This window comes from Danio rerio, chromosome 6, assembly GCF_052040795.2.
Source record: "Danio rerio strain M-AB ecotype USA chromosome 6, GRCz13ab, whole genome shotgun sequence".
Taxonomy (NCBI): domain Eukaryota; kingdom Metazoa; phylum Chordata; class Actinopteri; order Cypriniformes; family Danionidae; genus Danio; species Danio rerio.
In genome coordinates, this window is record NC_141026.1 from 41,201,098 (window position 1) to 41,214,010 (window position 12,913).

The 12,913-nt window shown below is 33.7% G+C and overlaps 1 protein-coding gene across 2 annotated transcripts in view; it reads right to left on the minus strand.

Annotated features, from left to right (window-relative positions):
* Nucleotides 1-12,913, minus strand: part of tns2b (tensin 2b) — a 37,087-nt gene that overhangs the window by 15,724 nt on the left and 8,450 nt on the right. For both annotated transcript variants that reach the window (XM_087257657.1, XM_087257656.1), the window contains exons 4-13: nucleotides 9,849-9,881; nucleotides 8,165-8,199; nucleotides 7,793-7,976; nucleotides 7,668-7,718; nucleotides 7,440-7,562; nucleotides 6,847-6,911; nucleotides 5,064-5,147; nucleotides 4,873-4,985; nucleotides 3,885-3,945; nucleotides 2,465-2,540 (exon numbers count right to left, since the gene is read on the minus strand). In XM_087257657.1, the coding sequence (XP_087113783.1) occupies nucleotides 2,465-2,540; nucleotides 3,885-3,945; nucleotides 4,873-4,985; nucleotides 5,064-5,147; nucleotides 6,847-6,911; nucleotides 7,440-7,562; nucleotides 7,668-7,718; nucleotides 7,793-7,976; nucleotides 8,165-8,199; nucleotides 9,849-9,881 (825 nt within the window). The remainder of the gene's footprint in view (nucleotides 1-2,464; nucleotides 2,541-3,884; nucleotides 3,946-4,872; nucleotides 4,986-5,063; nucleotides 5,148-6,846; nucleotides 6,912-7,439; nucleotides 7,563-7,667; nucleotides 7,719-7,792; nucleotides 7,977-8,164; nucleotides 8,200-9,848; nucleotides 9,882-12,913) is intronic.

Genomic DNA, 12,913 nt, shown 5'->3' on the forward strand with positions numbered 1-12,913 from the left:
TCTCTTCTGTATATATGGGCCTTTTCTAATGTGGTGATCTAATTTTGTGCAATTAGCTCAAACAATTTACTTAAGAATTCAAAGGCTACAAAACTACACCACAAACTTAGGGTGCTTAAAGGGACAGTTTACTCTCTTTTTACTTGTTCAAAACCTAGTTTGATTATTTGATTCTAGTATTTAACACAAGGGCGGCACGATGACTTAGTTGTTAGGACTGTCGCCTCACAGCAAGAAGGTCGCTGGTTCGAGTCCTAGTTAGTTAGTTAACTTTATTTATCCCCGTAGGGAAATTTCATTTACGGCATACACTCACTGAGACTTCTGACATTTCACATTTGGCATATATAGTTGAAGTCTTATTAGCCCCCCTGAATTATTAGCCCCCCTGTTTATTTTTCCCCCATTTTCTGTTTAACGGAGAGAAGATTTTTTTTCAACACATTTCTGAGCATAATAGTTTTAATAACTCATTTTTAATAACTGATTTATTTTATCCTTGGCATGATAACAGTAAATAATATTTTACTAGATATTTTTCAAGACACTTCTATACATCTTAAAGTGACATTTACAGGCTTAACTAGGTTAATTTAGTTAACTAGGCAGGTTAGGGTAATTAGGCAAGTTATTGTGTAATGACTGTTTGTTCTGTAGACAGTCAAAACAAATTTAGCTTAAAGGGACCAATAATTTTGACCTTAAATGGTTCATAAAAAATAGCCGAAATAAAACATATAAGACTTTCTCCAGAAGAAAAAATTTTGCCAGACATACTGTGAAACTTTCCTTGCTCTGCTAAACATCATTTGGAGAATATTTAAAAATGAAAATAAATAAATAAATAAATAAATAAATCAAAGAGGGGCTAATAATTCTGACTTCAACTGTATATATCATTTAAAAACATGGTACCCCTATTCTAAATAAATATCCTGTCTTCTGGCCATCAACTGCAACTGAGGGATGAGGAATTAAAAATCTTAATTGCTTGGGGTATAAATGATTATTTTTTCCTATTTCTTACACATTTGGTAACACAATATTGACGACCAGATGGTAACAATTGGAAGGTGTTCAATAAAGCATGTCTCTCGTCATTGACAATCATAATAGCCTTATTATTAAGTCTTGAGTGGGCCAGGTGGCATGTATGTGTGGAGTTTATGTCCAAAGACATGCGCTCTAGGTGAATTGAATAACCTAAATTGGCCGTAGTGTATGAGTGTATGGGTGTTTCCCAGTACTGGGTTGTGACTGGAAGGGCATCCACTGCGTTAAACATATGCCGGAATAGCTGGTGGTTCATTCCACTGTGGCAACCCCTAATAAATAGGGGACTAAGCAGAAGGAAAATTAATGAATGTTTAACACAAAAGAAGATATTTTGAAGAATGCTTGTGGCTGGAACCTATTGATTTCATAATATATATTTTTCCTACTATACATGTTAATGAGTGCCAGCAACCACTATTAGCAATTAAAAAAATATCTTCATAGTTATAGTTATAACAGTATAACTTAAATCGATTTTGAACAAGTATAAGATAAACATTTTCCGGTGAACTATCCCCTAAAGGTACAACACTATACAGATTGAATGCATTTTCTTGGGTTTTGTGGGTGGATGTTTATGATATTCCAATTCAAACAAATTATGAAATCAAATAACAGGACTTCAGTTGTGTCCCAATTTATGCATTAAATATTACATAATCAATTATTAACATCAATGTAATCATTCAAGATAAAACGTGTATTTCTGTTAAAGGGATAGTTTTTAAAAATCATTGTTTACTCTCTAAACTCTCTAAAAATTTCTTTCTTCTGTTGGACACCAGATATTCTGAAGAATGTTGGGGAAAAGGAGCCACTGACTTCCATAGAAACAAAAATGCTACATATGTCAATGATTATTTGTTTCCATACATTCTTCAAAATATCTTAATTTGTGTTCACCAGAAGAAAGGCAATTAAACAGATTTGAATCAAGTGGAGGATGAGTAAATGATGACAGAATTTTCACTTTTTTAGGTGAATGTCCCTTTAACATAGTACTTTGTTTAGACAACATGTAAACGAAGTAGCATAGAATAATAGTGCATATGAACAGTATGTGAATTTGGATACATACATACGTACATACTAAAATGTTTTGGTTAAGTAAAAAAATAATATTTTTCAATGTTAACCACATCTTACACGTTTGGAATGACATGAGGGTGAGAAAATGATGGCAGAATGTTGAGTCGCTTGGGAAATGAATAGCTTCCATCTTCTAAAATTAAGTCCAATAATTTTTTATCAATTATAATCCTAAGCAATGAATGAAGCGTCTGTTATCTTATCATTCATTTAATAATCTGACCATGCCTTTAGATATACATTTTAAAATATTCAGGTGAGGATTATCTAATATGACAACTCAAGAATGTGTTCATGTGAAATGCATGAGTGTTCTCACCAGGATGTCTCCCTTCAACAGCAGAGCTGGTTCAATATTTACACACAGCGTCTTACTGTTAGGGCCCTGAATATCACTGTAACACAAACAACAAGAATTCAATGGCAAAAGATGACAATTTTTATAGGTCAGTCAGGAGAGGAAATGGCATAACAAAGACAAGACTTGGACACAATGTGAGTCAGTTGCAAACTAACATTGTCTAGGTTTCCTGGAGAAAAGCAACTTCTAAAATGAAAAATGAATCATAATTTATTCACTCATGTTGGTCTAATGCTGTATACCCTTCATTTTGCAAAAGCACAAAAGGAAGATTCTTTATAAATGCCCTGCTCTCACTTATCTATGAAATGGCAGTAATGAGTAGGGCCAGACGGAATCGTTTTTTGTATTTCTGCGAAGAACTTTGGTAAAACTCTGCAGATTTCTACGAAATTTTTTTGGGAGTATTATAACTAAAACCTTTATATGTGAAATAAAAAATAATATTTTTTTAACTTTTATTTAATGTTTAAAATGCAAATCCAATCACTTTATTTGGTAAACAAAGCAAGTCTCATAATAGATCTACTAAAAGACAGACAATATTACTGTACAAACTGCACTGTACATAAATCAGATGAACATTTTCATATTAGTCAAAAATATTACTGTAATTAATTAAAAAAGACTGAATACATATAGATATAAACACATTTACTCAAAAAAATAATCAGTTTTGATTATCACTGTATTGTATAATTACAGGCTGTTTATTTTGTAAGTTTATGTATATCAGAAAATTAATCCTGGAATATGTGATTATTGTAAGTATATTCAATGACCAAATAAATCTTATTTGACAAAAAAACAACAAAAAAAAACCTTCTTTTGTGTTTAACAGAATAAAGAAACACATAAAGGTTGAGTAGATGAGTAAATGATAGCAGGATTGTCAGTTTTGAGTGAACTATCCCTTTAGTTTTTTTGCAAGAAGACGTATGATGGTCTACTATTTAGGCAAGGGTATACAGTTCACTCTGACCAGGCCTTTATATTTTCTTTCCCCTTATCAAGATTTCAATAAAAGTGTTTACTGCGCTGAAACAGGTTGAGCAAACAATGACTGAAATTTCTTTTTTGGGTGAATTAAAACTAGCCATTTTAGGCTACTTCTCAGTTGCTCAGGTAGGGAGACCAGCATCTTTTATAACTAAACCAGCATAATACCAAATTGACAAGGAAACTAGTTACTAGATTTGGCTAGACATTGATATTATCCTAAACCAGGAGAAACCAGCTTACAACAGCTTCAACCAGCAAGTTGCTTGATTAAGATGTTTATTTCGGCAAAGTTAAGCAGCACAGGTCAATATATGAGCTCATTCGCAGTGACCAGCAACTCTGAAAAACAACTCGAACCGTAATGAAACCCACTTACTATTTGCCTGAAGAATAGACCAGCTGCAGCGACTGATAGATCTTCAGAAAGGGAGCATAACCTGCAAAATGCAATGGAAAACATGAGAAAATACAGCTGCATGGTGATTCAGCTCAGGTTTAAGAAATCATTGAATCAAAAATGTAAGTCATGTTTTTATTTTCTCAGCCTTATGTTGTTCCATTTCTGTATTATTATGTTTTTACTATGAAATACACATTTAATGTTTTAAAGAATGTATCTGTGCTTGTTTTTTGTTTACTTTTTTTATATTAAAATGAGTAGGGGTAGAGGCGAAACAGTGGCTCAGTGGTTAGCACTGTCACCTCATAGTAAGAAGGTCGCTAGTTCAAGTTCCGGCTGGGTTAGTTGGCATTTCTGTGTGTGGAGTGAGTCCGCATGTTCTCCCCATGTTGGGGTGGGTTTTCCTTCGGCTTAGTCTCTTATTTATCAGTGGTCACCACAGCAGAATGAACCACCCACTATTCCGGCAGATGTTTTACGCAGCGGATGCTCTTCAAGCCACAATTCAAAATTGAGAAACATCCATACACACTCATTAATACACATACTCATTAACTACGGCAAATTTAGTTTATCCAATTCACCTATAGACTTAAACCAGCAACCTTCTTGCTGTGAGGTGACAGTGCTAATCAGTAAGCCACCGTGCCACCATTAGTCTCTAATTTTCTGTTTTAATATTCTTAGTTTATACTTTCTATTTATTTTTGTGCATTTACATTCGTTTTTATTTTCTTTCTGTGCTTAAAAATATGTCTAGATAGTAATGATGAAAATTAGCTGTGTTAACTAAATCTAGCGCATTTTGCATATTGTAGTGTATTATTGATTTAGCAGATTTTAATATTACAATGTTACTAATTAACTGAATAAAATGGTTGGAAACATCAATACTGATTTCTTGTCTTCAGTGCAAAAAATGCTAACTTAGACCTGGTCTTGATTAAACCAGTGAGTTGTGTACCTCCTCCTGACTGGTAGTTGGGTGAAACTGGAACATGAATCTGATGCAGGAACAGAGGTGAGCTGTTCATCTTTATTGAGCCCGAGAGGAGACCGGCAAAATAATATATATACCTGCGACGACACGGAGAACATCATGACCACACGAGAACAGGTTATTCCGGAACAAATAGAAATAAAGGTTAATCAAACCTGTTCTGGGATGGCAGGATAAAAGAAGAGATTTTATCCTCACAAAATTTCCTCATAGCAACTGTTGAGAGAGCCTGATCTGCCCTGCACACACACACACACACACACACACACAAACAGTCAAACTAATTAAAATCCCAGACATGAATTATTACAAACTCCTCCAGAAAAGAACTATTTTAAATGTTTTTTTATTCTCTTCTGCTTACCAAAAGCATATTTACTTGACCAAAATCTAAAAACCTATAAATTATTTTGTTTGTTGTTGAATAGTGTGAATTTGTTTAGTCTCATTTAGGTTTGTTTTGATTTTCCCTTATGTTGGTTTTGCTTAGCTTTGTAAAAATTGGTTTGGTTTAATTTAGCTTTGATTATGACTACTTTGCTTAGTTTCTTCTGGTTTGGTTTAGAATATGTTGAGTTGAATCTGTTGTGGTTAGTTTTGTCTGGTTTAGTTTAGTTTGGGTTTGTTAAGGGTTTGTTTAGTTTCCTTTAGTTTGCTTTGTCTCTTTTGTTTAGCTTGGTTTCATTTAGATTTATTGGGTTTTGTTTAGCTTTAATTGATTATTAGTTTTGTTTGGTTTTGTTTGCTTGTCTGGTATCAGTTAGAAGTAAGGCTTTACTTAGTTTTCAATTAATTTCAAGTTTATTTGTATAGTGCTTTTCACAGTGATTACAGTTTCAAAGCAGCTTTACAAAAAGTGCACATTTTTAATTGCAATCAAAATCAGAAAGGTTAAGAAGTTGTGTATAGAGCATTATATAAAAAACATTAAAAAGCACCTATTTTAAATCCTTTTTGAAGATTTAAGATAAGCCTTTGATGTCTTCAGAATGTGTTTCAGCTAAAAAATACCCATCAGATTATTTATTATAGCCTCCAGAATCTGTGCATTTATTTTAGTGTCTTGACTACACTGTAGCTGTTTTTGTAGCCTGTGGCTTTAAATCCAAATGAACTGCTTCTTCCCACCCACCGCTCCGATATGTCTGTCTGTTTCTACTGCGTTACTACAGCAGTCAGTGATCGAAACAGACAAGAATAAATATGAAAGGTCACTAGTAAAAAATAGCAAGAAAGTTTATTTGATGTATTTGTGGTGGAATTTATTCAAGCCTTTATGAAATGATGAGTCTCACACAAATGTCATTTGCAGTGCACACACACACTGACTTACTGACACCATGTGGCCATGGTGATTATAGCGGTTAAGACTTAAATTTTACTGTCTTTATTACAAACATGCACTGTATTAAAAACGTTTTGAACTTATAAAATTAATTATTGATGTGCAGCTGATCATAGAGAGTTGGAACATGTTTTAATCCCAGTTTCTTTGTTCTGTGGACATGTGTTTACATGTTATTATGAAGACATGGCACCTGTTAATCAATTCAGTGGGCGGGGAAAACCGCACTTCTACGTCTCGTTGTAGTGGGTCTCAAAATCACTGGGATTTGGGTCCTATTTTAACGTCTTAAAATAGAGACTTGTTGTGTTTATATCACTCCAGTATGACAGTGGACACACTGTACATACAGTTCTGTCCAAACAGCTTACTAAAGTTGATTTTCATCACAGGTGCCTTTATATAGAGACATATGTTCTATAAAGTTTGTTTGTGTATTAAGTGTATGTGTAGTCTTCAAAGTTAGTCCTTTAGTTAGCGTTCGGTAAGTTTTGTTTGTTTGGTTTTAACTTGCCTGGTTTGTTAGGTTTCATTTAGTTTACCCTTGTCTGTGTTTATGTAGTTTTGTCTACTTTTGTGTATGTAAGACGTACCCAGCTGATATCTTGCTATAGTGCATGTAAGCTGCCACAATCACCCCTGTTTTTCCTTTGTTTCCCTGAGAAAGTGACAAATAGAGAGAGATGAGGGGCAGAAAGAGTAGACAAAATAAATGCTACAACCAATAATTTAAGGTTATAATTTCAATAGCATAAAAAATTCGATAAAATTAAAATTAGATCCTCATTTACAAGTATATGTTAGATCAGTCTGGTTATTGAGCTCAACTCACTGCCTCTGATTCAGACACAATGTTTAACAGCCCACATGAGGCAAAGATTATGTTAGGAAAGAACCCATTACATTAGGAATACAGTATAAACTACTTTTATAATTCTTCCATGATTTGCTTTCTGTCACTTCACACCAAATTCATTGCGACTGCATGGAAAAGAGAGTACATTAGTCTAAACTTTTCCATTCAAAAGACATTCATGTGAGTTTGGAACGACTTTGGAGTAAGTATATAATGACAGTACCTCATTTTTGGATGACCTACTCCTTTAATTAGACCATAATGGCACTCAGAAACTTTTACCTCTTATACATTAAATGTTAAGTATATCGAGTAACTTTTGGTTCTAACCTTGCAGTGCAGCACAACCACATTGTTGGGGTCAGAGTTAAGCCAGTTCTCCATAGTCTTGCATACGGCACATATTTTATCGAGGGGCGGGGCATGCAAATCAGGCCACCCAAACTCCTCAACCTGAGGCATCGCAGAAATACAGAAAAGGCGGAATACATCAAATCAAATAAACCATATAGAGACATTTAAAAGAGGTTTTATGCACATCTAAAATTAGGAAGATACCTTTGGGTTTAGCCTGCAGATGTCATGACGTTTCTCTGACAGATTTATAAGCTGAGAGAGAGTGAAAGAGTCTTTAATTCATATGGATTTTAAATTAAAAGATTTTAAGCAGAAAGATTACTAACCAAGAATTTGTCTTGATGTTTAGATTTCAACATGGGCGCCACTACTTTTAGGTTAGCACTGTAGCTCTGTTCGTCCAGGTCAGACTGATACAGGACAGAGATGATTCGCTCAGTGATGTAGGTCAAGTCGAAATCATAATGACTGCCCATCAGGTTCTCCATAACGGTCTCCATGCTGGCTTTACTGTAAAACACCAATACACACACACACACACATGCACGCACGCACACACAATTTAACTTATTTAGTTAATTGAATGGCAACCAGGCTGATTTTAAAAACAACCTGAAGGCGAGTAATTAATGACAGTTCGTTACGTTTTGTGTTGTTTCTCATAATAATGTTTTTAACTTTATGATATTAGCTCTTACCTTTGAGGGACATTCATTTGGTTTTGTAATGGTGGCTAGGAGAGATCAGAGTTAAGAGATTGTGAGTAAGTAAATAAGTAAATAAATATATACACTACCGGTTAAACTTTTTGGGTTAGTAAGATTTTTAAATGGTTTAAATTAAGCTTCTCCTGCTCACCAAGGCTGCATTTATTTAATCAGAAATACAGTACAAATTGTAAAATTGTGAAATGTTATTGCACTGTAAAATAACTGTTCAAAAGTAGTTTATCATTTAATTTATTCATTTATTCCAGTGATTTAAAGATGAATTTTAAGCTTTATTGCTCTTGTCTTCAGAGTCACATGATCCTTCAGAAATCACTCTAATATCACTCTAATCAGAAATCAGAAATCACTCTAATATTATTATTGTTATTAATGGTAATAGTAATAAAAGCAATAATGACTGGAGTAATTGTATGTAATTTCATTTGAATTTACATACAAAAAGTAAAAAATATTTAATAAAAAGTATTTAACAATTTTAAATTAAATTAAACACTTTTTTTTAATTTAATAAATTAACAGAACATAATAATTTTTAAAAAAATAAACATATGAAAAGAAAAAAAACAACAACCCCAAACCGATAGTGTACACACACATACATACTTAAGTTTTCATTTTAAATACATCAAACACACTTTTTTTAATTTAACAATGGCATAATTTTTCTCAAATTTGACACCGCAAAACATCAACCTTATGTAAAATAAAATAAAATAATACATGTGAAAACTTTTTATTGTTTTTTTGTTTTTTGTTTTAGCTTTTTGCCAAGATAGTACCACCATTTGATTGAGCTAACCTTGTTATCTTAAATAAAATTAAAGTAAAATGAATGAAAACATACAATCATTCATTTTCTTTTCGGCTTAGTCCCTTTAATAATCAGGGGTTACACAGTTGAATGAACTGCCAACTTATCAAGCATTTGTTTTACGCAGCGGATGCCCTTCCAGCTGCAACCCATCACTGGAAAACATCCATACACACTCTCATAAACAACGGCCAATTTAGCTTATGAATTAAAAAACATTCTATTATTAAGAACTACATTTACATTTATTCCTTTAGCAGATGCTTTTATCTAAAGCAAACTACAAGTGAGAATAAAAAAAGTACATCATATCATCAGAATAGCAGTATAAAAATGCTATGACAAGTCGTAGGTTTTTGTTTTTTTTCTCTGACCAATCATACGAAAAGGAGAAAGTGTGTCCTCTACAGGTGGCTTGACAAGTCCTAGTGTGAAGCACACTAAGAATTGCAAGTTCTTTTTACAGAACAATTGTCTATCTGATACAAAAATATCACTGAGAAATGTTTAAAGAATACCTGGATGTAAAAATAAACTCACACTGCAATTAAAAAAACAAATAACAAGTTGAGAAAATCTCCTGAAGCTGTGTGGTTTAAGTTTCTAAGTCCACTCAAATTCTCATTCTCACATCAATCAGTATGTGAGATTTTACTTATAAGTCATAAGCTTCGTTAAGTCTCAATTAGATCCTGCTTAATGAAGTAACGTGTTAAGTATGCATAAAAGGTTAAATGTGTCTTGGGATCTCTCCAACCTCCCTTTAGTGAAACCTTTTTTTCCAACATGCAAGTGATCCTTAGTCACAAGGTGTTACAAAAACAAATGAGCAGAACTCACAGGATCTGAAACTGCTTCACAGGGGACAGAGACCTAGAAGAAAGAAAATAATGGTGTGTATAAGTGAAGGCATGTGGGAACATCATGATTTTGCCAAGTACGATGCGATCCTGGATTAACATCTATGTTGATCACCTGGAACCTAATGTTTGTTAAAAAATATAATCCATACCTATTGCCTATCCCTAAACCCAACCGTAACTGTAAATTACTCCCAAAATCAGAGGGGAATAAAAGTAATAAAGTGCATAACCCTAACCGTAAGCCTAAACTCAATATAAACTGTGAACGTATCCCTTAATTCTGATTGGCTGATTGGAATGTTGTTCCAGGATCAACACATATTTCATACATGTCCCACTTGATGAAATCAGGTTGGCGGGCACATGGAAAATAAATACACAGATTTAAACATCTTTGCCTTATGTTTTTAAAGTGTTTAGACAGCAGAGCGCATAAGTGAGACACACAGCAGTGTCTTAAACAGACTTCAGCATACTTTGGGGCCACAGGGTGACTCTCCATTTAAAGACATCCTCTCTGTCCTCATTAGGTTATTATCACACCAGGGGACATCTGGTACTGTTTAACACTGTGCATGAGTGTGTGTGTGTGTGTGTGCACATGTTTGCACACGTTCACTTCGCTTCCATCCTAATAATTAGTTTCGACTCCACATTTTAACTAACAAACATGACTCTACATATGCCTTTAGCAATTTTATTAGATTATGCCATTTATATTTTACAATTTAAGTTACTCTAATGTAAAAATTTCAGAATCTGTCACCAAAAGCCTAAAGTGACCATCATTCTGCATTTTGGAGAGGAATAATCTGCTTTATTGACAGATAGCCTGATGTGGACTGAAGGTGGAGACGTGGAGACAGAGAAACAAAAGCAGCTGATCTCTCTATCCAGGACGAATGAAATGCCTGCTGGCTTTATGAACTATTTCCACCACTCTATTTCAGATGATCAGCTGGCCCTGTGTCTCCTCCTCCATCTCCTCATCATGAGTTAGTAGGAATATTTTTGCTATGAATATTCAGTGCATTACTGCCATGAACTAATGTAAAAGTCATTTTTATTAATTATTAGAGCTCCATATGTGTGTAGATTGATTGTCGCCCTGCTGGAAATCAATACGTCTGGAGTTGAAAGTAATCTGTGGCTATAACATAATGTCAAAATCGCATTACAGTGCAGATAAAAGACATCTTTTATGTGGGACAAGAAAACACACAGGGGTTCATTAATGACATCCTGCTTTTATCAGGTAGCACAAACTTGGCTATAATGCAGGCGTGCTCACTGAAAATTACAAAACAAAGACGCGTTCATCTGTTCCAATCATTTATAACAGTATCTCTCATGTGTCAGATTTCACTGATGATTCACTATATTCTAATATTTTTCTTTGTGCCAAGCAGATCGTTATCTCACAACCTAATCCCATTATTTAACTTGAAATGTACACTACGTGTATAACTTTTGAAAGTGCAATAATATCCCTCTGTTTAAAAAGCAAAAGTGACTGTACCTTTATCAGATGAGTCCAGGTTTCTAGAGTTTCAATAGCACACAAACACACCAGTGCTCTCCTCTCTTTCTGATCCTCTCTCTCTCTCTCTCTCTTTCTCTCTCTCTCCCACCCAATGCTTTCTCTCTCGCTCTCTCAAACCAGGCAGCATGCAATAAAAAGTATTCTTAGATTGCTTAAAGTGTGAAAGATTTACTGGATTATTTTAGATTTTCATTTTTAGGTCACCATTCTTATAATAATTAACTGAATTAATTACCCATTAGTAAATGCTAAGAATAATATCATAATATCAATAAATGTCATCATTTACTCATGTTTTTCCAACCTCTATTACATTATATTGTCTGTGAATAGAAAAATAAACCAATTTTGAGGATTGTTGGTAACGGTTTTGGATCCTACTGACTTGCTTTTGCCAATACAATGGGGAATAGAAAATGTTTGAAAAAAATTTACATAAAATTTGGGTAAAACCTGGAACACAATCCTTAAAACTTTTATTTCTAAATGTAAGCCAGTGGCTGGACTTGTCCATATTTTACCAAATTTGATTTTGAATTTAAACCATCTACTGTACTATAAATTGTAAATTGAATAACATTTTTATGCAAATAGTAAAACAAAACACTAAAATGTTTTTGCCTAGGGGATTTACATAACATTTTGACAAATAACAATTACCTGAAAGTTTTAGTGCATTTTTCAGATTATGTTTTAAGTTTGAATTCATGCATTTTAAAGTGCTTTCAATGAGCATAGCCCTAAGGGCCATAGCATTTCTAATGACTGAGTCACAAACTTACAGTATTGTGTAACTGTCACTATACTGGGGCATTAGGACCAACATACAGTATACTAAGGGGCATAGCAGACATTTTACAAGTAAAAGGGGGTCTTCCAAAAAGAGATCCAAAAATGAGGGGGACATATCCCTCCATCCCCTGGTTGCTACACTCCTGTATATAACGCAGGGTGGGCATGCCCTGTTGTCCTCAATAACATCACTTCCAAGATAGTTTTCCCAGGTGGTCTTAATCACCTTAATCTCAGAGGTATTCCCACATGGTAAGAAATGTGTTTTCACATATATTTTTACTTTGGTTTTTGGACAAAAAATAGCTTTTCATAAACAAATATGTGTTCCATAAATGCAATTTGGCCATTTTTATATACATTTTAAAATATGCAAATAATTAAAAAATAGATTTGCTTTTATTTAATTTATTCTGTATTCTTATAACCCTCAGTAAAAGTTACTCTCAGCAGCTTTATGAACAGGTTTTTAAAGAAAACTTTACTGGAGAATAAACCAAACCTTTTTGTAAAGTGCTACCAGACTTATATTCTATTTGTTCAAGTTAAACCATTTGCAAAAATGCATGATGCTCTTTATTTAAAAAGTTTTCCAAACACTAAAAATGGTTTTGTGTTACAGTACTGTTCACCTTTTTTGACCATGCATTGGGGAATGAATAATTAAGGGTGTGTTATTTTGACATTTTAATTTTCAGATATTAAAC